The following is a 26,364-nucleotide window of genomic DNA, read 5'->3' as shown; positions in this document are numbered from 1 at the left end:
TGTGGCAGTGGGGCCATTCTCCCAGTGATCAAGGCCTGTGGCAGCAGCAGTTGTGCCATGCTCCCAGGTGATCAGGGGCTGTGGCAGTGGGCCATTCTCCTGGTGATCAGTGGCTCTGGCAGGAGCAGCAGTGCTGTTCTCCCAGTGATCGGGCCTGTAGCAGCAGCAGCACAGCTCCTCCAGTGATTGGGGATGGCAGTGTCAGCAGCAGCAGACACTTCAAGATGGCGGCGCAGCAAGGCGATATCTGCAGTCGAAGAAAGGACGCATGGCTCAATAGTGCCCTGGTCTGGCAGCAGAGCCAGGGACTCTTGGTTGCAGGCCAAGTGTGGGTTCAGCGACAAAGAGATGGTACCTAAAATGGTGCGACTCCTCCATTGGTAGGTCAGGTGCAGGCGACAGTGAGGAGATTGAAATCTCCGTTGAGGCTAGATCCCAGCACAGACTGGGTCAGAACGACCGATATTCTGAATGTTTTACTTCTTTATTTTTCTAATTTTTTCCTATGACCTATAATGATGGACTACTTACTTTTAGAGTCATAGAGTCAAACAGCACGGAAACAAACCCTTCGGTCCAACCAGTCCATACTGACCATAATCTCAAACTAAACTAGTCCCACCTGCCTGCCCTGGCCCAAATCCCTCCAAACCTTTCCTATTTATATACCCATTCAAATGTCTTTTAAACGTTGTAATTGTACCCACATCCATCACTTCCTCAGGAAGTTCATTCCACATGCAAACCACCCTCCATATAAAAAATTGCCCCCATATCTTTTTTAAATTTCCCTCCTTTCACCCTAAAGATGTGCACCCTTGTGTTGAAATCCCCAGCTGTATCTTTTGTTTGTTTCCTACAAGGTTGATCTCTGTACCTAAGATGGCACTATATTGGGGCGACTGTAAACTTTTATACTGTACTCATTTGGGTACATGTGACAATAAAGCTAATTCAGTTCAATTCAGATCAATTCAATTCAATAATACACAACTGCTTCTTAACTCTTGCTGAAGATTACGTGTCAAGGAATGGGGTGGCATAGTGGATCAGTGGTTAGCATTGCTGCTTCAGAGTGCCAGGAACCTGGGTTTGATTTCATACTCAGGCGACTGTCTGTGTGGAGTTTGCACATTTTCTCTGTGTCCCTGTGGGTTTCCTCTGGATGCGCTGGTTTCCTCCCACAATCCAAAGATGCGCAGGTTAGGTGAATTGGCCATGTTGAATTGCTCGTAGTGTCACAGGGATGTGTAGGTTAGGTGCACTAGTCAGGGGTAAATGTAGAGTGGTATAGGAATGGGTTTGGGATAGTCTTTGGAGGGTTGGTGTGGCCTTGCTGGGCTGAAGGGCCTGTTTCCATACTGTAAGGATTCTATGAAGCCACGAAGTAACCATTTTGGTTTGGGAGTCATAAATCATTCAGAAAACATCGCACCTCTCCCTAGAGTGATGCACAGATTAACAAAGTTTAGCAGGATCTGTGAGTAAGAAATAACGAAAATCAAAACTTGGAACTTCAGCAAATATGTCCGAGGAGACTAACAGACTTCAGCAGATACCCTGTATACAGATGAATGAGCAGGTCTTTGGCATATGTAGATTAATGTACAGAGATGTGAAGTGATTCAATTTAGGGAGAAAGAATGAGAAGATGCAATATAAACTAGATTCATGACAGGCTATATCCAGTGAAATGAGCAAATAACACATATAAATAGAGCTTAGAAAGTCATTCAACAACATTTGAGCAGAAGACAAGTGAAATACCTCTGCAGGTAAAAACCTGAGAATGTGGGAAATAGGCACTCCCAAAAGCAGCAAGCTCAGACAGAACAAACTCATTCCAAAACAGATCATCAAACAAAAGTCAGATAAAAAGGAGAAATTACATATAAAAAGCCCATGAGGGAAAGAACACATGAGATTAAGATAAAAAAGACATAAGAAACGCGATCAGGGAGTTGAAAAAAAAGTATAGCCCAGGTGGTTGTGTGTAAGATGACACATATCAACAGTAAAAGATTTTTTCACTATTATATCAGCAAGTGGAGGGTCAGACAACAGCTGAAAACTATAATCTATGCAAAATGACTTCAAATACTCTGAATGATTGCTTCCTTAATCTATTCACAGAAACACATCTTGTCTCAACAAAGATATTCCAAGCAAAAGTTATCTCTTTGTTATAACTTAAATGGAAGACCCAGAAAGGCAAGATGAACATAAAGCAAATAAATTCGATGGGATAGATGGTAATTATTTCAGATTGCTGCAGGAGACATTGGGAGACGTTTGTGAAGAGCTGATAGCAATTACAAGGGATTTGTTACACAGGAAAAAGATACTGGAAGATTAATGACAGGCTAAACTGGTGAATACTGTAATTCAGAAGGAGGGACAAGGAGATTGGCACAACTGATAAAAGATTAGTTTAATTCCCATTTTATGTAAAGTAATGAAACTGATTATTGTGGTAAATGTGAGCTCTAAGTGTGTAACAGGAACTAGATAAACTGTATGGACTAAAAAGGGGAAACTTGCTTTAATGCTTTAAGAAGACAATAACTTGCCTGAACTGTGATGTACCCTGTTATGTAACGTGCCTTGATGTTTTAAAAGCTTATCATAAAGTTGCATTGAAGGGCAATTAAATAAATTTAAAGTTGTAGAGATTCATAATAAACCAGGAATGGATAAAAAAATACTAAAAATGCTAACAGCCTTCTCAATTTGACACCTCAACATCAAAGACTTGCACACATTGCCTTCATATCTCTCTGTTCCTGTACTCCCACTTGAAATTGTATCATTTACTTTATATTGCATCTTCTCACTCTTTTTCCCAAAATTGAATCATTTCTCATCTCTATACATTAATCTACATCTGCAAAGATCTGCTCATTTCATTTGATTATCTGTTGAAGTCTGTTAGTCTCCTCATTCATATTTGCTGAAGTTCCAAGTTTTTGAAATATTAGTTAATGTTAAAATTATGCCCTCTGTATGAGATTCTGGTCATTAGTAAGAAACAAATTCTGTTGTGCTCTCTGTACAGATAGCTAGGGAATCCAACCTTTCGGCTTTAATCTCTGTAATCCTTCCTCAGCTTTCTAAACCAGTCTGCAGCCTTTGACATGGTCCCTGATCAAATTGCTTCTCCACAAAGAAACTGCCACTTTAATCCTATGGGTTTCAGTTGTGCCGAAAAGCCTATCGTACATCATTCAAACAAGCACCTTTTGAACATTTATGTGGACAACATCAACAGAACTGTTAGCTCAGCCATCTCTGTTACTTTATTGAAGTATTTAATTAGAGTACTCAAACGTGATTTGCCTTTCAGAAAGCCTTGCCAGCTTTCAACATTTTGCATACCGCGAATGTCCTGATTTCTCAACCTCTCCCATCATTTGAGTCTTGGTGACTTTCATGTTAAACCACCATCAGCTATTCTCTGTCTAATGAGTGAGCAATTCTATGGTATATGGGATGATTGCAACTTTCCCTTTTACATGCTTATATTTTGGCAAATGATACTTTTTTGTCCTATACTAATATCTCTGACAGCTTACCACCACTGACTCTTAGATGTAGTTGCTCAGTTTATTCTAAATTTGCTTTTAGTTCTGGAACCTCTCCCTGATTAAGAGGGATTAGAAGAATTTAGGAGACTCTCTATGCTAGCACTCTTGCATCTCTCAGTATTTTGTGGCACATCCATCAACACTGAGTGATTTTTTTTTACTTTGAGCTCTGCCAAACATTTTAGTATCTCCCTATTTCTAGCTTTCTTTTATACTATTTTTCTTCATCATCTTTATTTCATCTGACGTTGACGGCATCCTCCTCCTGAATGGAGACAGATACAAAACACTCATTTAATATTACAACCTACCCTCTGCCCCAGAAGATCTCCTTGTTCATCTCTAAATAATTGTAATGTCCCTTTGACTGCCATTCCACAATTTGTTTTTAGGTTCCTTCTTGCACCTTCTCATGATCTATTTTCATGTACTTTTGTTGCCCCAATTATATCTATTTTCTAGTTCTCTCCTGCACTTTTTGCCTTCAGTAACATTCTCCACTGAACAATTGACCTGACAATAATCTGGTTTTCTTTTCTGTTTGATTTTAATTTCTATGCTTTTAGTAATCCAGCAAGCCAACTTTCCAATTCCTTTTCCTGAACAGTCTCCTGTTAGAAAGCCATTCATTGCTCAACTACTTCATCACAGGACAGTCTTTGATTCTAATTCATTAAGTCACATTAATTCTTGGTTCACTAACATTAGGCCTCCTCATTTCATATCTGTGTGTGCCTACAGCTCATCAGTCTTTATACAAAATGTGCTCTTTGTGGTTTATCTCACATTTTCTGTCTGTCTAATCCATCCTATTTCTGAACTGTACTGTTAAGTTGTTTGGCTAAATTCTTGCCTATGTTGACAAATGCTTTGTCTTGTTGTAACCCTTCCCTTGGCAAGCTTGTCCAAACCTGACTTGCTGTAGAACTATTTAACATTCTTATCAGGATATTACTTCATATTCTGTTGAGATTAATACTATCCACATTGTACACATCTCTCCTTCCCAGGATTGGTTCTGATGTCCCAGGAATCTTTGGTCATCACTGCTCTGCCATTTCTCCAGAAGTTTGTTGACTATTTTTAATCTTACTGCTCTTATATGCACTAGCATGTGATATGAATTATGCCAGAATGGTCAAATAAATATTATTCTATTAACGTTATTACAACTAGATAACTATGATACTTAACACATGACAGTTGCTAGCAGTTGCATTCACTGTGGAGAACTTGTCCTCCAAATCTGATAGACTGCACCACTGGTCTTTTGAATTAAATCTGTCTTCCTCTTCCTTTGCTGATGCATGCTAGTTCTACAACCCATTTTAATTGTATACATTACAGGATTCTCAAGTTTTATCATACTAAAATGAATAGATTGGGTGACACTATTGTCATGACTATATGATGATTCCATGACTGAGATGATTGAATTCGATTTACAATAATTAAGCTAGCATGATTGACTTGTCTGACACAATTGTTTTGCTTTGTAGTCTGCAGTCCAGCTTGCTTAACTATATTATTATATTTTGATGAGTTTCTGAAGAGGATTTAACACTGATAGTTTGCTTGCTGAATTACCGATCACATATTGCTTCTTGGCAATTCATCACTTGTAGTGAAGTTTTAGCTCATACACAACTAAACCTATCTATCATACTTTGCAACTTCTATTGTGTACAGAATGCAATGTGAATAGATATACTTCAATTTATGACAACACAGCTCTAACAATGCTATAATTATAGAAAGAAAACCTAATCTCACACATGAGTGAGCAGAACAATAGCAGATGAAATTTAATGCAGACATAAATAAAATGCAATATATTTGAAAGAAAAATGCACGGCACATAAACTTCACGATGGTGATGATTTGATAAGGTTGAAACCAAAAAGAATCTTCATGCAAGGGTAATAACAAATCTAATCTCTTTTCTAATTGAAATTTAAGAATCTGGTTTGATAATTGGGTGGTGGTATTAGCTAACTGACTGAATCAATCTGAACTGTTCTTGGTAGTTGGGCGTCATTAGCATGTGTGGCTAGAAAGCTACAAGTGCTGCACAGACACTCAGAGGTGGCTCATTGGTTAAGGATTGCAGGAAATTGTTTAACTCTAGCTGTCTGAAATGTGTGGGTGTGCAAGGATCATTCATGAATCGGGCTTTATAGAAAAGCAAAATACTGCAAAAGCTAGAAATCTGAAATAAAACCTGAAAATGCTCGCAAAACTTGGCAGGGCTGGTCACATCTGTGGAGATAGAAACAGTGTTGATGTTTAAAGTCTGAGATGACTCTACTTCAGAACTGAAAGATTTGAAAATTGTGTTTATTATTCTGCAGATTAACATTTGAATAGATTGTAAGGGTGCTCAGAGCCAAAGGTAAATAATTGCTAATAATGGTGAAGGAAAAATAGTGATGTACAAATGAAGGGTGTGTGTGGTGTGTGTGTGTGTGTGTGTGTGTGTGTGTTTAACTGCTTATTTTTGAGGACCCGGATTTTAAATTTCAAATGTTACAGAGTCATAGAGATGTACAGCACAGAAACAGAACCCCTGGCCCAGCTCATCCATGCCGATCAGATATCCCAACTCGATGTAGTCCTACCTGCCAGCACCTGGCCCATATCCCTCCAAACCCTTCCTATCTATATATCCATCCAGATGCCTTTTAAATTTTGCATTTATACTATGTTAGAAATAAAGCCTCAAATGCGAGAGAGAAATAAGAGAAAGCCTGTAGATTTTTTAATTAACCTATCACATTGTGATATACCTGTGGAGCAGGTGTGGTTTGAACCCAGGCCTACAGGCTCAGAGGTAGGGACACTAACACTGCACCACAAGAGGTCTGAAGGAGAAAATGTGTGCTCTGGCTGTTAAATCAAGTAGGTCTACAAAACTTCCAAATGGTTGAGTGGACCCCATTAGTTTGTACACTGAGTTACACCCTCAATTTGATTTACCATCTGCATGAGGAAGCAGTGTGAGGGTACACCCTGCAGGAAATTACATTGCTTTTCTCTCTGATTTTAAATTGGTTTTATATGTGGAGCATAGAAAACACTCTGATCCTTCAATGGGAGGTTGTCACTTCTTTACAGCTGGAAGAGGAGTGGACTTAAACACACAACCTTCTGACTTACAGGCTGCAGACTGAACCGTGGTAATTAATAGCGTACTGTAATGTTACACTTAATTCTCAAATAATGTGGGGAACTTACATGGTTGTTTCCGCACAAACAGCTGCCTAGAAAATCACTGGTGCCCAGTCTAATATTCATGCAAATATAGGGTGAGGATGGATTTATTACTATATTACCATTTATTACCATATGACCGGGCTTGTTCCACTTGCATGTGCCTTACACATTATGTTGGTCAGGACATCGTATGAAGGTCAGCAGCTACAATGTAACCCTTTTCAAACTTATTTTGTATTTTCTTTGCAATGGCATGTATTATCAGGCAGCCAGCTAAAATATGATTCATTAAAGAATGCATCTGAGGATACTGCCAGAATGAAAAGAGACAATTTTCTTTTAATTTGCTTTAATATGGAGTCAGAAAAAGCTGTTTCCAGCCACCGTTCACTCTCTGTGCTGATATTTTGTTGGTATTGTTCTTATTTTACTGAATTATACGTTGTTTCTGTAAAAAAGTAGTAGCAGTACTGCAACTACAATGTCTTTTCTAATGAAAGCAACAGGTGAGTGGGTGGAAAGCAAGTGAAATGTTTGATCTGAGTGAGCATCAGCTAAAATCCCCTATTCTCGGGGACTTTGAGCATCTTCATTAACTGGAGAGAGAGTAATGATAGGTTTCATTTACTTTTTTGAAGACCACAGAGTTGTTTTCATACTATAGTAAAGAAACTGTGCACATTCCGGTAACCTGCACATAGCCACCTCGCTACATATCCCAGTGAGAATTTGATTGGAGATGGTTGACCTTGTTTCTGAGTGTCAATTGAGAAACAAGACACAAAGAAAATTGAGAGTAACAAGACCTCGCCTCAGAATTAAGAGATTTGATACTATTATATTTCATAGAAAACACAGAACATTACAGTGCAGTACAGGCCCTTCGCCCCTCGATGTTGTGCCAACCTGTGAAACCAATCTGAAGCCCATCTAACCGTCACTATTCCATTATCATCCATATGTTTATTCAATAACAATTTAAATATCCTTAATATTGGCAAGTCCACTACTGTTGCAGGCAGAGCATTCCACGTCCTTACTACTCTCTGAGTAAAGAACCTACCTTTGACATCTGTCCTGTCAAATTTTTATCACCACCTCAATTTAAAGCTGTGTCCCCTCATGCTAGCCATCACCATCCAAGGAAAAAGGCTCTCACTGTCCACTCTATCTAGTCCTCTGAGCATCTTGTATACCTCTATTAAGTCACGTCTCAATCTTCTTCTCTCTAAAGAAAACAGCCTCATGTCCCACAGCATTTCCTCATAAGACCTTCCCTCCATACCAGGCAACATCCTGATAAATCTCATCTGCACCTTTTCCAATGCTTCCACATCTTTCCTATAATGTGGCGACCAGAACTGTATGCAATACTCCAAGTGTAGCTGCACCAGAGTTTTGTACAGCTGCAGCGTGACCTCATGGTTCTGAAACTCAGTCCCTCTACCAATAAAAGCTAATACATCATATGCCTTCTTAACAATCCTACCAACCTGGGTGGCAACTTTCAGGGATAATTGCACATGGACACGGAGATCTCTCTGCTCATCCACACTACTAAGAATCTTACCACTAACCCAGTAACTCTGTATTCCTGTTACTCCTTCCAAAGTGAATCACCTCACACTTATCCGCAATAAACTCCATTTGCCACCTCTCAGCTCTGCAGCTTATCTATGCCCTACTGTAACCTGCACCACCTTCCACACTGTCACAACTCCACTGACTTTAAGAGTCACCTTCAGTCTTCCCAGTGTTTGGTGCGGGACCTGTCAGCCTCAGCGGTAGCTGCATTTCCGAGATCATCCCAGTGCAGTCTCATGGCGGTGTCATTGTCGGTGGAGGCAAGATAGTGCTGAAGAATGCTGGCAGGGTTCCAGCAGTGCAGTGCAGGGACGGGCCTCGAGGCTGGCCAACTGCTTTGTGCTTGTGTTAGTCTCAGCATCGGCTGGATGTACCTGGATCTAGGCCAATGGCTAAGCACTTACAAGAAGGATTATAATGTTAAACTTATAACTTTATTTTCTACCTTTATATTCTACGTCTTGGCTTATTTCTGTGTTTTAAGATGGCACTGATGTGAGGTGACATTACACAACACTTTTCACTGTATTTGTAACAAATACATGTGGAAATAAATTTAAAAATCCAATTGTAACCTTGGAAGGAGACGAATCAGGTATCAACAATAATACCCAAGACCTGATCTAGCTAAGATTCCTCAGAACAAGCTGCATGTGTAGAGTAGATGGGCGTTGTCTGCTCCGTTTTAGACCATAAGTCAACATATCGCTGTTTATCAAAATTAAGGCCTGATTTGGCTAGAAGCCAGAAAATCTCCTCAAAATTTAGCCCTTTCTGTGAAAATACACTGACACTGAGGTTGTTTTCACAACTTGGAAAACTCTAATGGGCACCAATATATTCATTGCTGCGATGTATGGTCTGCTGGTCACCAGATAATGCCAGTGTATCTGTCCCAATGGAATACCCTTCCGGGTCAGGACTTGACATTGCTAAGAGCTGCACTCAATGTCCAGTCTGTCCAGTCTTGACTTATCTGACCCTAATGGAATTCAGGGTTGACTGTGACATACTGAGTAACATTATATTTTCCCAGGTTATCATTTTCACTCTTCCAAAATATTGTTCATGATAAAAGTGTACAAACACTTGTGATTTTGTGTTGTGCTTAATTGTCCTTTGTTTTCAGGTGGGTAGCTAATTGTAAACTCCACCTGCTAAAATAGCTGACATATTAATGCTTTCAACATTTATCTGCTTATATATGTTACATTTCTTGGTACCTTCTCACATCTTTAGGGCATCCTATAGTTTTAGAGTCATAGAGTCAAAGAGATGTACAGCAAAGAAACAGTTTAGTCAATGGGCTGCTGTTGTTCTGGCAGCCAACTTGTATAGAGAAAGGTCTCACAAATAGGTTATTAAACAAATGACTAGTAAAGTTAGGTTTTGCTGTTGAGGAGATTTCCCCTTCCTACACCTGATTATTAAAATGTCCTGCTTGTGGTGAGGGGATGTTTCTGGTTGCCATTTTGAAGAAAGTCTGATCGTAAGGGCACCTCTCTGACTTTGAAAACCAGTTAACAGCAGCTTTCTCTTGGTTGGGGTGGAGAGGAGAGGAGTATGAATGCTTATTGGAAGCCCAAAGAGTGGTTTATTGGTCAATAGCTAGATAGGAAAACATAGGTTCTATTTATAGCTGTTAATGGGAAATTTTAAACTTTTAAAAATGGGTACATTTGGATTAGATCAGAAGTAAAACCTTAAAAGCTTCAAATCAGAAGCCTCAATTTCTGGATTTTGGGGGTGGGTGGGAGTGCAGGCATTAGGAATGTAGGCATTAGCCCCTCCCACAATGTGCCACCGCCCCCCCCCCAACTTAAACATTTTAAACAGGTCTTCATGTCTCAGACTTTTTTTTAAGTATTGCTCCAGTTTTAATGCTAGCTATCTGGGTTTCCCGTAATTATTAACAATTTGAAATAGGGCTGTGAGGGGAGGGTGAAGGTGCACTGACTGTTAGGATATGGTTAACCTTAATCTTAAGCATCACTGAAACCATTTTGTATGAGCTAGATCGACCCTGGTCACCATAGTGTAGACTTGCTGCTACCAAACTCTTTTTAGATTGGATGCAAGATGCAGTTAATTGTTTGAGAGAAATCAGTTGCAAATTACGTTGGTATAATGTATGACTATGAGGCGGCATATATGTCTATGTTCTTTGAGATTAGATTAGATTCCCTACAGTGTGAAACAGGCCCTTCGGCCCAACCAGTTCACACCAACCCTCTGAAGAGTAACCCATCCAGACCCATTTCACTCTGATTAATGTACCTAACACTACGGGCAATTTAGCATGGCCAATTCACCTGACCTGCACAACTTTTGACTGTGTGAGGAAACCGGAGCACCTGAAGGGTACCCACACAGGGAGGACATGCAAACTCCACACAGACAGTCACCCCAGGCTGGAATCGAACCTGGGACCCTGATGCTGTGAGGCTGCAGTGCTAACCACTGAGCCACCATGCTGTGGAGTCATTTTGCTTTTCTTCATCATTCAAGGGGTAGTAAGCCTGTGGAATTTTCTACCACAGAAGATTGTGGAGACTAAGTCTTTGGATATATTCAAAAAAGATGTTAAAGGCTACCAGGAGGTATGGGGAGAAATCAGGAATATGGCATTGAGATAGATGATCAACTGTGATCATGTTGAATGGTAGCGCAGGTTTGAAGGGCTGAATGGCCTACTGCTGCTCTTACTTTCTATGTAGGTCAGTATGAGAGAGAAGTGATGAGCTGAGATGGAATAACACTGCTGCGAACCTTAGAAGCAATCTTTTGGAGGAGTGATAGCCTGATTTATGATTTATGATTTAGTTATTATGAAACATACCCAAATATTAACAATTTTCCATAATAGTTTGGGATTGCAACTGAAAAGTATTTAAAACAAATAATAAAACACTGCTTTAAGGAACTTATATTTCAAATTTCTGAATAAAACTAAACTGGCTGCCAATGGATCAAAACATTGCTTGAGTCATGTCAACATAGTAATAGCTCCAAAATTTACCCAGACTTTGGCACTAAACAGATTATATCATATCATTCTGTAACAACCATAAAGCCAACTGGAAAATTAAAATGCAGTACAGTGCATTTCCTTTTCTTTCAATTGAAAAACCCAAAAGTCTTGCAGGACAGAGACATTGGAATACTGTGTCCAGTTCTAGTCACCCAGTTATTGGAAGGATATTATTAAGCTGGAGAGGTTCAGAAGTGATTTACCATGATGTTGCCGGGTATAAAGAAAGGCTGGATAGGCTGGCAGCATAGAAGGCAACCTGCTAGAAATTTATTTTCTAATGAGAGATATAGATAGAGTTGATGGTAGTTGTTTTTCCTAGCATTGGGGATTTCAAGACTAGGGGCACATTTTTAAGGTGAGAGTTAATAAAGACATGAGGGGTAAATTTTTTACCCACTGGTGGTTCACATGTGGAATGAGCTCCTTAATGAAGTGATGGATGTGGGTACAATTACAATGGTTAAGAGACATTTGGATAGGTACATGAATAGGAAAGGTTTGGAGGGATATGGGTCTGGAGCAGGCAGGTGGAATCACTTTAGTTTGGGATTATGTTTGACATCGGCTGGTTAGACTGAAGGATCTATTTCCATGCTGTATGACCATACGACTATGATTCTATGACAGCTCCACAAATTTTGATTAGAGAGAAAGCAAAGCTGAAACAAAGAAAGAGAGTTGCACCCATACAATGCACATTTTCTGGGGATATTCTAAAGAACTTCACATTACTTTAATTACATTGACGTGTAATCACTTGTTGCTTAAGCGAACACAGCAGCCAATCCATATACAGAAAGATCCCATAAACAGCGATGAGATAGCTGAACTGGTTGATTCAGTTTGGATTGTGTTAGTTGATAGATAAATGCTGGCGGAGACACTTGAAAAACTCCATTGCTGTTCATAGATTGATATAATGGACACTTTTATATTCATTATTGATGGAGTCTTGATTTACTGTCTCATTCAAGAGGTGTACTTCTGTCAATCTATCTTCACTTCAGTAGTAGCATGACAGTCTGATTATGTACTCAATTATAAACGAGGTCATGAGTACATGTCCTTCTCAAGGAATTTATTCGATCTCTAATTGAGTGTTTCATGATGAAGGTGTTGCTTGGAAAACGATCTTCCTGCATTTGGTGGGTCAAAAAGAAATTAGGCCAGATCCTGCTTGAAATGTTGTGAAACTTGAAAGGTTTCAGAAAAGATCTACAAGGATGTTGCCAGGGTTGGAGGATTTGAGCTATGGGGAGAGGCTGAATCGGCTGGGGCTGTTTTCCCTGGAGCGTCAGAGGCTGAGGGGGGACCTTACAGAGATTTATAAAATCATGAAGGGCAGGAACAGGGTAAATAGACAAGGTCTTTTCCCTGGGGTCGGGGACTCCAGAACTAACGGCATAGGTATAGGTGAGAGGGAAAAGAAATAAAAGAGAACTAAGGGGCAACTTTTTCACCCAGAGGGTGGTGCATGTACGGAATGAGCTGCCAGAGGAAGTGGTGGAGGCTGGTACAATTACAGCATTTAAAAGTCATCTGGATGAGTATATGAATAGGAAGGGTTTAGAGGGATATGGGTCAAGTGCTGGCAAATGGGACTAGAGTAGATTTAGGATATCTGGCCGGCATGGACGAGTTGGACCGAAGGGTTTGTTCTGTGTTGTACATCTCCATAACTCTATGATTCTAAGTGGTCCTACCACTGAATACACAATGAAAAATAGTGCAACATTTTTTTCAAAGAAGAGTATTTTTCATCAACACGATGGCATTGCACACCTTTTGAGCAGTTGGGACTTGAACCCAGCCCAGGGCTAGGGACACTACCATTGTACTACAAGGGAGCCAAGTTATTTTTGCATCAACCTGTTCAGAGGTGTTATTGCATGCCTCTGTGGCAGGCAAGACTTGAATCTGGAACTCCTGGCTCAGAGGTAGGGATGTTACCCTGTGCCACAAGTGTCCTTCATATGGAGTGCACCACAAACAGTCCTCATCATGTTCTCATCTAAAACTTGCTCAAGTGCAGGTAAATATTCAATTTAAACACCCAGCTTGTGACCTTCCACAGATTTAGAAACAAAACTCAAACCCATTGGATTAAAGAACTATGGAATTCTGAATACAAAATAACTTAAGGAACAGAAGGCTCATCTATTTCTTTACCTTCTCTGTAGCTCTAAATCCATATTCTGCATTCTGTTCTATTACCCTGATGTACTTATGTATGGTATGATTTATCTGGATAACATGCAAAACAATACGTTTCGCTGTATCTTGGTACACCTGAAAATAATCAAATCAAACCACATCCAAACAAATCATGTGCAATAGTCAGAGTGGTAAGGTCATGGTGAATAGTTGAGATTTGCCCGGGAGTTAGACAATAATTTTTCTGTCTTACTTTTCCAGTGTAACTATTTATGTAATAACAACAGAATTGTCTGAAGCTTCCAGCATCGAGATAAAGTTGGAGACTTTCAAAGCATGTTTTAGCATCTCAGAGAGAATACAGAAGAGATTGGCTGGAATAGCACTGGGACTTTATTCCAGTCTGTTCACTTTACTAATGGGGGTATGATCTTCTAAGAATAGAGAATCTTAAGAGCCCATTCATGTGGTTCATCTCCATTACAATTCGGTAAAAAGAGAATGGTCATTTGGATGAATTTTTGAAAAGAAGCCACATTGTTTGTTTTTATTGTTCAGATTGATGTTCTGATAATAGAATTTGCAAGTGAGCATCAAGCTGTCCAGGCAAATATGCCTTCTGTAATCAATAGCACATAAAATATTTTATTTGATCATTTGTCTGTTAGAAACATTTTAGATGGCTGAATAGATACAGTTGCATGAATAACTGAAAACAACAGGGGTTGATTTCCAGACGATCCTTCATACAAAAAGTGAACATTTCAATCCTTGTGCATTTTCTTTTCCTTACAGTTGGGAACAGTGTGATTCTTATGGTTACACAATCTCCGCCGTACCTTTCTGCAATGGAAGGAGGCACAGCAACAATGACTTGTTGGATTAATAGCTCCAGCTTGGAACGGCGCATAGAATGGAGCAAAGTTTTATCAGAGCAAAGGATTCTAGTTCTGTCATCCAAAGGGAACATAACCAAACTTTACCAGGATTACACCAAAAGGATGAAACATTCTCTCAATGATACAGTTAGCACTCTGTCTATTTTCCCCATAAACCGGAATGACACTGGGATGTACGTTTGTGAGGTATTAATTGAGATTCCTCCCCCAGTATATAGAATGTCTGGGAATGGCACTCACCTGCAGGTCCAAGGTATGTATTCTTTGTAAATGATTTGTGTTTTGGCTTTTAGATGAATACATATGATTATGATAGGAAACGACTTATTGGCCATTCTAGCTTGCCCCATAGAGCTATGGTTCTCCCTTAAGTAAGATATGGGTGCTCTCTGTCAATCAAAAAAATCTCCAAGTGAAAAAGTGGATACAACTCCTGAGGCAATCAGGGGTCAAAATAACTGAAAAATTCCTCTCCAACATGTTTAGTTATTTGAATCCAGTCCAGCAGACCACATTGACCCTGATTTATATTATAGACTATTAAACTCTTGAAAGATCACCAGCCTGCTCTCATTTTCATGAAAAAAAAACATAAATTGAATATACACTCTTGGGAACCTGTCATATATGCTCTTTATTCTCACTTAATTAGCTGTTTATTCTTGAAGAGCTTCACGAGTGAAAAAGTATGTTAATTTAGCTAACAATCAAGTTTGAGTACATGAAGTTTCACTATTATAACAAATTAAATAATATGTGTTTATTATTCCAGTTATCAACAATGAAATGGCAGTGTCTTCCGATGACAATACAACTGGTATGTGGCAACTTCCTGTTTACAATTGCAAAGATGTCGCACAATGATCTTCTTCATTTAGTATCTTGCTCTGCATTGTGTGCTGGTGACAGATCCAGAATTTGATGTATTTTGGTGTAAAATTAGCTTCAGCAGTGTCTTGGATCACAGGATGTATCCAAGTAGTTTATTTCGGATTCAGTTAAATCTAGACACGGCTCAACAACAGCGATTTGCTTAAATATGTGTGTCTATTAAGTAATAATAATGAATGATAATGATAACAATAAGAGAAATAAATGGAAAATAAAGGAGAAAAAGCAACAAGTGTCACGCACTTCTGCCTGTTGGGGAGCCATTGATCGATGGCTGGTCTGGAGGAGTAGGTTTGCTCTTGGCACCGTTTGCAATCTTGGTCCTAGATGAAGTTCCACCCACTTGGAATGAAATTCTGTCTCTTACACAGTGTTAACAAACAACCAACATAGAAACTCAGAAGACAAAACTGCTTGCTAATGCAGAAACAGAAGACAAAACAAGCTGCAGCTGCCCTTTCCATTAGGCCATAAGACCATAAGACATAGAAGCAGAAATTAGGCCATTCAGCCCATTAAGTCTGCTCAGACATTCAATCATGTCTGGTGAGTTTCTCAACCCCATTCTCCCATTTTCTCCCCATAACCTTTGAACCCTTTGAAACTCAAGAACCTTTCTATGTCAATCTTAAATATACTCAATGACCTGGCCTCCATAGTTTTCTGTGGTAGTGAATTCCATAGATTCCCCACTCTCTGGCTGAAGAAGTTTCTCCTTTTCTCCATTCTAAAAGGTCTTTCCTTTACTCTCAGGCTGTGCCCTCGGGTCCCAGTCTCTCCGACCAATGGAAACATCTTCCCAACATCTACTCTCGCTCAGCCATTCAGTATTCTGTATTAGATCCCTCTCAACCTCCTAAACTCCATCGAGTACAAACCCAGAGTCCTCAAACATTCCTCATATGTTAAGCTGTTCATTCCTGAGACCATTCTCATGAACCTCCTCTGTACATGTTCCAGGGCTGATACATCCTTCCTGAGCTCTGGGGCACAAAACTACATGCAATATTCCAAATGTGGTCTGACCAGAGCTTTATAGAGTCTCAGAAGTACATCCCTGCTTTTACATTCAAGTCCTCTCAAAACAAATGCCAACATTGCATTTGCCTTCCTAAATACTGACTCAACCTGCAAGTTTACCTTGAGAGAATCCTGGACTCGAACTTTCAAGTCTCTTTGCCCTTCAGACTTCTGGATTTGCTCCCCATTTAGAAAATAGTCCATGTCTTTATTCTTCCCACCCAAGTGGATGACCTCACACTTTCCCACATTATACTCTATCTGCCACTTCTTTGCCCACTCTTCTAATCTGTATAAATCTTTCTGCAGCATCCCTACCTCCTCAGTGCTACCTGTCCCGCTACCTATCTTTGTATTGTCTGTGAACTTAGCCAGAATATCCCAGTTACTTCATCTAGATCGTTAATGTATAAAGTGAAAGGTTGTGGTCCCAGCACTGAACACTGTGGAATACCACTTATGGCTGCCATCCTGAGAAAGACCCTTTTATCCCCACTCTCCACTTTCTGCCAGACAGCCAAGCTTTTATCCATGCTAGCACCTTGCCTCTGACACCATCAGCCCTTACCTTAATCAGTAGCCTCCCATGCGGCACCTTGTCAAATGCCTTCTTGAAGTCCAGGTAGATAACATCCTTTGGCTCTCCCTGGTCTAACCTGGTCGTTACTTCCTCAAAGAACTCTAGCTGACTTTGCCCTATTTTACTGTACACTTCCAAGTATTCAGAGATCTCATCCTTCACAATGATTCCAGGATCTTACCCATGACTGAGGTTAGGCTAAAAATCGGTCTGTAATTTTCCATCTTTTGCCTTACTTCCTTTTTAAACGGGGGTGTCACATTAGTGATTTTCCAGTCCTCTGAGACCTTCCATCATTCTAGTGATTCCTGAAAGATCATCACTAGTGCCTATGCTATCTCTTTGGTAGACCAGCAGGAGGCTGGGGGAACACAGCAAGCCAGGCAGCATCAGGAGGCTGGAGGAACACAGCAAGCCAGGCAGCATCAGGAGGCTGGAGGAACACAGCAAGGCAGGCAGTATCAGGAGGCTGGAGGAACACAGCAAGGCAGGCAGCATTAGGAGGCTGGGGGGACACAGCAAGCCAGGCAGCATTAGGAGGCTGGGGGGACACAGCAAGCCAGGCAGCATTAGGAGGCTGGAAGAACACAGCAAGGCAGGCAGTATCAGGGGGCTGGGGGAACACAGCAAGGCAGGCAGCATCAGGAGGCTGGGGGAACACAGCAAGGCAGGCAGCATCAGGAGGCTGGGGGAACACAGCAAGCCAGGCAGCATCAGGAGGTGGAGAAGTTAATGTTTCAGGTGTAACCCTTCTTCAGGTCTGGAGTTGGGTGTAAGGGCAGCTGCAAGTAAAGAGGGTGGGATCTGGGGAGGGTTTTGGGTGGGGTGCAGGGTGGTGAGGTGGGGATAGGTGAACACAGGTCAAGGATCTGACTGGCAGCTCCCAGGGCTCTTTGGGCCTTTCATGCGGACTTACCATGGGGGTGACTGAGTTTGGAAGTCCTCTTTCATTGAGAACCTCCTAACCCTACTGAGAACCCCACCATCTTTCTCAGAGTGCTACAAAGCTGATGTTGCCACTTTTACACTGTGATATAAACAATACTACCAACTGTTTTCATGCATAACATACGAGGAACATTTGAGGACTCTGAGACTATTCTTGATGTAGTTTAGAAGGATGAGGGAGGACTTGATTGAAACTTACAGAATACTGAGCAGCCTGAACAGAGTGGATATTGGGAAGATGTTTCCATTGGCAGGAGAGATGAGGACCCGAGGGCATGGCCTTAGAATAAATGGAAGACCCTTTTGAATGGAGATAAGGAGATAGATAAGTTCATGATTGCCAAGGGAATCAAAGGTTATGGGGAGAAAGCAGGAAAATAACGTCGAAAATCCTATTAGCCATGATTGAATGGCAGACCAGACTCGATGGGCTGAATGGCTTAATTTCTGCTCCTATGGTCTTATGTGCAAAACATGATTGTTACAATGCAAGATTCCTTGATAGCCCTAGGATTTGACATATTGTACTTGATCGAACCACTTTCATTGGCCATACTTTTGGATGTAGTTTTGCTCACTGAACCGGAAGGTTCATTTCCAGATATTTCGTTACCCTACTGGGTAACATCTTCAATGGGCCTCTGGCGAAGCACTGCTGAAAATTCCTGCTTTCTATTTTTATGTTTGGGTTTCTTTGGGTTGGTGATGTCATTTCCTGGGTGATGTTATTTCCTGTGGTGAAGTCAATTCCTGTTCCTTTTCTCATGGGGTGGTGAATAGAGTAATGAAACATCTAAAAATGAACCTTCCAGCTCAGTGAGCAGACCTACATCCAAAACTCAACCTGAGCTACAAATCTTCTCACTATTGGCCATACTTGCTTACAGTTTCATATTCTGATAATATTCCTCAGATGCTCCTTTATCCAACAAGAACAGAATTATTCACTGTCAAATTGCTGTTTGCTTTAGAATTTAGTGCCAACTGAACAGCTGAGTGTTTTGACAAACAGGATTGTATCAAGAAATCAGCTAAACAATATGATATGTTGTACTGAAAATAATTTTGCTATATCTAATTGGGTACTAATTAAACTTCTTCCACAACTTAGAACTTAAAAAATGAACAGTATTTTCTTCAGAGGTGATTTTTGAGGCTTCTCTTCTGACTTGAAGCACAAGGATATGGGACAGGGAAGGAATGATATACAAGTCCAAGACAGATGCTGTGTCAAGATAAGTCACCTGGTTAATGTTTCAGCCATGCAGGCCCAGAGGTTCTGTCAAAAGGATATACACGTGTTCTCTTTTCTTTGTGTTTGAAGAAGATTTCAGAAGTCCAATGGTGTGGGGAAATTGGTAAAACATTTACGAGGAATGGAATATGATACAAGCAAATATGTAAAAAAAAAGGACAGTTTGCTTTTGTATTATGGAACGGAAAGAACTTTTGCCAACTTGAACTTCAGCTTCAATAGTATTGCTTTTGCACTTCTTAAACATTAAACCTGCCATGCATAAATGACCCATATTCAATTCAGCCAACTGTAAAGGCAAAAACATAGTTAATTGATAATGTTTTATAATTCTGTTTTGCATTTTGGATCATGGAGGATATGTTTGATTGTGTAATGTGAACAAACAACAGTTCAAGCTGGGGACGGGTGGTAATGGATATCCACAATATGGTAACAAATCGTTCTGGCAATTCATAGTGTACATATATAGGTGTGCACAAATATATCCTTCCATCATAGACTCCATAAAGATGGGATGAATTGTTAGATACAAATAACTCACAGGCTGATGTGATTTAATGTTTGGCTATTGGGGCTCATCTTGAATGGTAACAGGTGACATCCTAGAAAATAGTTTTGCCTGTGGAACTATATCTCAAGCACTGATCTGATGATTCATGAAGACCACATGAAATTAGAAAGATACCATACGTACATGATGGACAGTTAAAGACCGTTTAATCCATCCAACCGATCCCACGCCATTGTAGTACCGTATGTAGCTTGTGCATACTCTTCAGCTTGTCCTGAATTCATGATTCAGCCTTTTTGATTAAACTGGGTACATTATAATTTTTTATGGTTGTGTGTTTTTCAATGGGATATCCAATAATTATATTGATAAATAATGTTCTAAAAGGTGATCTAATAACTTTATTTATTTGGCAGGTTCAATATGGATCCTGATTGGTTGCATATTGTCTATCATATTGATTGTGTCAGTCACCACTTCCTTTTTGGCCAGAAAATTAATTAAAAAAGGTAAGAAGGGTCATTGTTGAGCAAACATGAGTAAATCAGTGACATCGATACAAATATAGTAGAAAATGCTCAAAGCCAAGACACCACCTGGAGTAGATCATATTAATTCCAGGATTCTGAAAGTAAGTAGGGACAAGATTTGTGAGGTTCTGACAATTATTAATAGGGTGGTCACTAGAAAGTGGGAAGATACTAGTCTATAAAATAAACTAAAATGATATCCATATTCAAAAAGGGTGAGGAGCTAGATTCAAGCAATTAAAAATATTCGGTGTGAAAAATAATTGTATCACTCATAGGAGTGTATTTAGGAATCATGAAAAAACTGAAGACCTTTCACAGCATCCAATCCATGCCAGCTCTATAAAACTATTCAGATAATTGTATTCTTCCATTGTTTTGTTATAGTTCTTCAAAGATCTCTCTTCAAGTGTTAACCTTAATGCTATTTAAATGTCTGCCGCAACTGGAATCTGAAAGAATAAACACTGCAACTTCAATAATCAAAATACTCAGTTACCTTACCATTAATCATGATCTCAGCAAACCAGAATACATTTTTTGTGTCTGTGCTGAGTATATCACTCAAGAAGAACTCATCCTACTCTTCAGCATCCTCTGATCCCTTGATACTTGCAGACCGCTGCAGTTTGTATTTTTCATTTGATTATATTTTGCTGAAATGGAATCTCTCCTCACACTTCTGACCCTGGTGTCCCTTAATGCAGTTGACCACACTTCCTTTCTTCCCTTTTTGTTGGAAGACTTTCTGTGTGCCCCTTTTAATTCCCATCATCAGGTTTATTATATTCTGCACTCATCCAACACTTGCTGTTGACAACTGATTTTACCATCATACCTTTCTTTAAAAACCATAGTATCTGCTTCTGCTGCCCTTTCAGATAGTGTATTCTAAATCATAACAATACATAAATGAGTTTGTTTGTCTGTAATGACTCATAAGGCCAAATGGAAAGTAATATCATTTATTGTCGAACACCAAATAGATCCACTACTCATGGTATACGTAGGCTAGTCACAGCTTGGGATGGATACTGGTTTGAGCTGGACGCAGATGGTAACATATATGCACAATGTGGTCATAACCAGTCTGGTTGTCATCCCTGAGTCTGTTTTAGGAAGGGTTCAGGTAATGACTCCAAGGGATCCAAGGGAACATATATTCAACGAGCTCTACAAGGAGATTAATTAATGATTCCCCATGTAGGGTCTATCACATTGTTTCCACTTGCTAGTCATCTTAAATCCATGCCTTCTGGTTACTGAACTTTCTGCTACTGAAAACAGTTTCTCTTTGTTTACGGTATCAAAACCTTTCAGGATACTGAGAACAGCTTGTTCCTCGTCTTTATGGCTTGATGGAATATAAGCCCAATTTTCTGGTACCAACAAGCAAATGAAATTGTTCATCCACGTTATCAAATTTCCCCTATTGTGTCTTGATATTCTTCCACAAGTATGTTATCCATAATAGGCCACAATACACCTAACCAGTTAGGAGTTAACCAGTGCTTTATAAGGGTTAGCATAACTTCCTTACTTTCACTCTATGTCACTATGTTTAAGTCAAGGAGTAGCTCTACAATAATTTTTAATAATGCCTAATTCATGAGTATTGCTGGCTGGGGCAGTATTTAGTGGCCATCTCTAATTGTCCTTGAAGTTGGTGGTGAGCTAGCTACCTTCTTGAAAAACTGCAATCTATTTGGTGTAGGTAGTCCCACAATGCTGTTAGGCAGGAAGTGCTCGGATATTGACCCAATGATACTGAAGGAATGGCAACATACTTCCAAGTCAGGAAGATGACTGGCTTGGACGGGAACCTGTGGCTGTGATGTTCACAAATATCTGCTGTCCTTGATCTCCGGATGGTATGGATCTCAGTTTTGAAAGGTGCTATCCGAGGATTCATTTTATAGATAGTATACATGACTATGCTGAGCACTGGTGGTGGAGGGAGTGAATGTACATGGATGTGATTACAAGCAATCAAACTGTACTGTCCAGTATGGTGCCAAGCTTCTTGAGTGTTATCGGAGCAATATTCGCCTACGCAAAAAGGGAGTATTCAATCAAACTCCAGACTTATACCTTCTAGGTGGTGGACAGGCTTTGTGGAGTCAGGAGCTGAGTTACATACTGCAGGACTCCTACACTCTGACTGCTTTTGCAGCCACAGTATTTCTATGCTAGTTCAGTTCAATTTCTAGTCAATAGTAACCCTCAGGCTGTTGAAAGTGGGGAAATTCAGTAGTGGTGATATTGTTAAATGATAAGAGGTGACAGATTCTCTCTTGTTGGAGATTATCATTGTCTGGCACTTGTATGGCACGAATGTTACTTGTCTTCTGTCAGCTCAAGCCTGAATATTGTGCAAATCTTGTTACTTTTTGTCATGGACTACTTATCTGCAATATCTGAGGAGTTGTGGATGGTTTTGTACAACCATCATTGAACATTCCCACTTCTGACCTTATGATGGTGGGAAGGTCATTGATGAAGCAGTTGGAAATGGTTGGGCCTTGGCTCTATCCTGAGGAACTCCAGCAGAGATGAATAACCACAGCAATCATAACCTTCTTCCTTTGTGCTAGGTATGACCCTAACCAGCAAAGAATTCCCCCTGACTCTAGTTTTGCCAGGGCTCCTTGATGTCACTCTTGCTCAAATGCTGGTTTATTGTAAATGATGAGGCACTCTGACCTCCCCTCTGGAGTTTGGCTGTTTTGTCCATGTTTGAACAAAGGCTATAATGAGGTTACTGTTGACTAGAAATTGAACTGAACTAGCATAGAAATACTGTGGCTGCAAAAGCAGTCAGAGTGTAGGAGTCCTGCAGTATGTAACTCAGCTCCTGACTCCACAAAGCCTGTCCGCCACCTAGAAGGTATAAGTCTGGAGTTTGATTGAATACTCCCTTTTTGCATAGGTGAATTTTGCTCCGATAACGCTCAAGAAGCTTGGCACCATATTGGACAGTACAGTTTGATTGCTTGTAATCGCATCCATGAACATTCACTCCCTCCACCACCAGTGCTCAGCATTAGTCGTGTATACTATCTATAAAATGAATCCTGGCGAAATCCAAACTAAGCATCACTGAGCAGGTTATTCCTAATCAGTGCTTTCAAAGGGTTTAGCATAACTTCCTTACTTTCACTCTATATCCCTATTTTTAAAGTCAAGGAAGTGTAATTGTTAAAATTACTAATTCATAGGTGCAGGCATTGCTGGCTGGGACAGCATTTATTGGTCATCTTTAATTGCCCTTGAGAAATTGGTGGTGAGCTATCATCTTGAAACACTGCAATCCACTGTTGATGCATCACTTTACTGATGATCATGAGTAAACTAAAAAGTGATAATTCACTGGGTTGGATTTGTTTTTTTATGTCAAGGAAACACTGCAGCAATTTTCTACATGACAGAATGGGGTTCTTTCCATGCTGTAAAACTCTGTGAATCCATAATAAACTTTGGCCAGGACACTGAGGAAACTCCTCTGTTCTTCAAAATTTCACCATAAGATCTCTTACATCCACCAGAAAGGCCTGACGGGCTTTGGTTTGGAGCTTCATTCAGAAAGCAGCTTGGACAACATAGCATTCTGTCATTGTTGCACTTGAATGTCAGATTAGAATTTTATTGTCAAATCTCTAGATGGGCTATGAAGCAGTCCACGTCTAAGTGCGTCAAGACCTGAACAAAATCCAGGTTGGGAGAAAGTGAGGACTGCAGATGCTGGAGACCAGTGTCGAGAGTGTGGTGCTGGAGAAGCACAAGCAGATCAGGCAGCATCCTAATGAATGGCTTATGCCCGAAATGTCAATCCCCCTGCTCCACGGATGCTGCCTGACCTCCTGTGCTTTTCCAGCACCACACTCTTGACAATACCCAGACCTGGGATGAAAAAAGCAAGTAAAATTTGTGCCATGAGAATGCTAGGTTATGATGATCTTCAATAAGAGAGAATCTATTTGATGACATTATTATCACTGAAACCAACACTATCAACACCCTGGGAGTTACTATTAACTAGAAATTCAACAAACTAAGTATCAGAACAGATCAGGGCCTAAGAACACCATAGTGAGCAACCCACCTCCTGATTCCCCAAAGTGTGACAACCATCTGCAAGGCATAAGTCAGGAGTGTGATGGAATATTCCCCATTTGCCTGAATGGGGGGAGCTCCAACAACACTCAAGAAGCATTACACCTGGTCTGGACTGGATGTGTCTTCAGATCCACAGCAATGTTGCTGATTCTTAACTTCCTTCTGGTATGGGCAATAAATGCTGGCCTAGTCAGTGATGCCCTCAACCAATGAATATAAAATAAAACAAAATAAAACCATCCAGTACAAAACAGCCCTCTTGATTGGCATAACATTCCCAAGCATCCACTCCAGCTACCATCAACCCTCAATAGCTGCTGTTTGTAACATCTGCAAGATGTATGGTTGGTTCTGCTATAATGTGCATTTTTTTCGACAGGAATTGGCTTTAACGTGATTGAAGAATTTAGACCCGTTACTTGTCGAACATGAATTCTCCTTGCCTGTATTGGCTATAATGCGATTCCACTCCCATTAGTTTAAATTGTGAGGTTTTTATTAAAATGCAAGATCACATAAGAATGAACGATCACATTGTATCAGAGTATTGCAGGTAGTCACCAAAGATCCTTAGACAACACCTCCCAAATACATGACAGCTACCATCTAAAAGGACTGAAGTTTTGTATTATATAACATACTTCACTCATCTCATCCCACACTTTTCATACTTGGTGGTATTCTGCATAATGGGCCATAATCCTTTACAGAGGTTGCTTAACTACTAAAAACACCAATCTTACATAACCTACCCGGAAGAAGCTAAACAATGTTTCTGAATGATGTGCCACAACTGGAGTGATTGGCATCTTTTTCTTTTCCACAGAGGAACCCATGTATGTCAATGTGAGATACAGAAACAAAACCGGTGAGAACAAGCGACAAACAGAAACAAAATGTGAGGTACGCTACGTCATGTAGATGAGGAGATCCGAAGACATTTGAGCTGAAATGACAAATGCCCTCATTACAGCTTGAAGTAGCTGAAGTTTAAATGACCAGAGCTGACATATTGTGAGATATTCAAGAGTCTGGAAGAACGTTGGACTTTTATCCTGTCCATTTGAAAACACACTGGTCAGTGACTGATCCTGCAAATTTGAACAAATATCCATGGAGGAATAAAAGATTTTGTCATTTTAAATGATACGTCAAACCTCCTTCTGTATGGGAATCTGTACTGACAAGTAGACAATTGATTTTTCATACACTGGACAATTGATTTTTCATACATTTATGGATTAATGTGAAGACTCAAGTTATACCCCACTGTGACGTACAATGTCATACAGAGCCTATATAAGGTCTGCTGCAAGTTGTGTTCATATCCATGGTGACAGTAACCTACATGCTGACTTACTTCCTTTAAGTCTTCATTGCAGACAATTACCAAGTAGAAGTAAATGTATCCTGACAAAAACAAAAAAAAACCCGCAGTGGTCACAGAAGATTGATTTGAAAAAAAGAACTATTTTGAGGGGTGATAGATATAGGACAGAGGTCAGAGGTCATTTGTTTACTCAGAGAGTAGTAAGGGCATGGAATGCCCTGCCTGCAACTGTAGTAGACTCACCAACTTTAAAGACATTTGAGTGGTCATTTGATAAACAAATGAATATTAATGGAAAAGCATAGGTTAGATGGGCTTCAGATTGGTTTCACAGGTCAGTACAACATCGAGGACCGAAGGGCCTGTACTGCGCTGTAATGTTTTATGCTCTATATTCAGTAATATCGGATCAGATTTAGTTAGTATATTTTTCATACAGTGTGGTGCTTCTTCCTTTGACACCATCCTCTGTAATTGTTTTCAACATTAAAAGACTATCAGAACAGTAGATACAAATATTGCACAAAGCAAGAATAAATTATAGTATAAATCATTTTGTGTTTAACATCCCATTGACCATTTTCTTCAGATACATCAATTTATATCAATATGACGAGGCAGAGCCCACTTTTTGAAGTGGGGTTTGAGCTATAGGGAGAGGCTGAATAAGTTGGGACTGTTTTCCTTGGAGCATCAGAGGCTGAAGGGGTGA

The 26,364-nt window shown here is 40.0% G+C and overlaps 1 protein-coding gene across 1 annotated transcript; it reads left to right on the top strand.

Moving 5' to 3' along the window:
• Window positions 1-224: 224 nt before the first annotated feature.
• On the top strand, window positions 225-25,466 carry LOC140494422 (B-cell antigen receptor complex-associated protein beta chain-like). The gene is made up of 5 exons (XM_072593605.1): window positions 225-351; window positions 14,365-14,721; window positions 15,241-15,285; window positions 20,093-20,185; window positions 25,149-25,466. The coding sequence occupies exons 1-5, from the start codon at window positions 225-227 to the stop codon at window positions 25,241-25,243; spliced, it is 717 nt and encodes a 238-aa protein (XP_072449706.1). The 3' UTR covers window positions 25,244-25,466.
• The last annotated feature ends 898 nt before the right edge of the window (window positions 25,467-26,364 follow it).

Source organism: Chiloscyllium punctatum, chromosome 24 (assembly GCF_047496795.1).
Source record: "Chiloscyllium punctatum isolate Juve2018m chromosome 24, sChiPun1.3, whole genome shotgun sequence".
In the NCBI taxonomy this organism is placed as follows: Eukaryota; Metazoa; Chordata; class Chondrichthyes; order Orectolobiformes; family Hemiscylliidae; genus Chiloscyllium; species Chiloscyllium punctatum.
Note: the sequence above shows the minus strand (reverse complement) of the source record. Positions and strands in the feature narration are given on the sequence as shown.

Bases quoted from the DNA above. Each gene is read 5' to 3' on its own strand.
- LOC140494422 (XM_072593605.1), top strand. From the start codon at position 225: ATGGCGGCGCAGCAAGGCGATATCTGCAGTCGAAGAAAGGACGCATGG. The intron at 352-14,364 runs GTACCTAAAATG...TTTTCCTTACAG, and splicing joins GGTTCAGCGACAAAGAGATG to TTGGGAACAGTGTGATTCTT. The intron at 15,286-20,092 runs GTATGTGGCAAC...TTTATTTGGCAG, and splicing joins TTCCGATGACAATACAACTG to GTTCAATATGGATCCTGATT.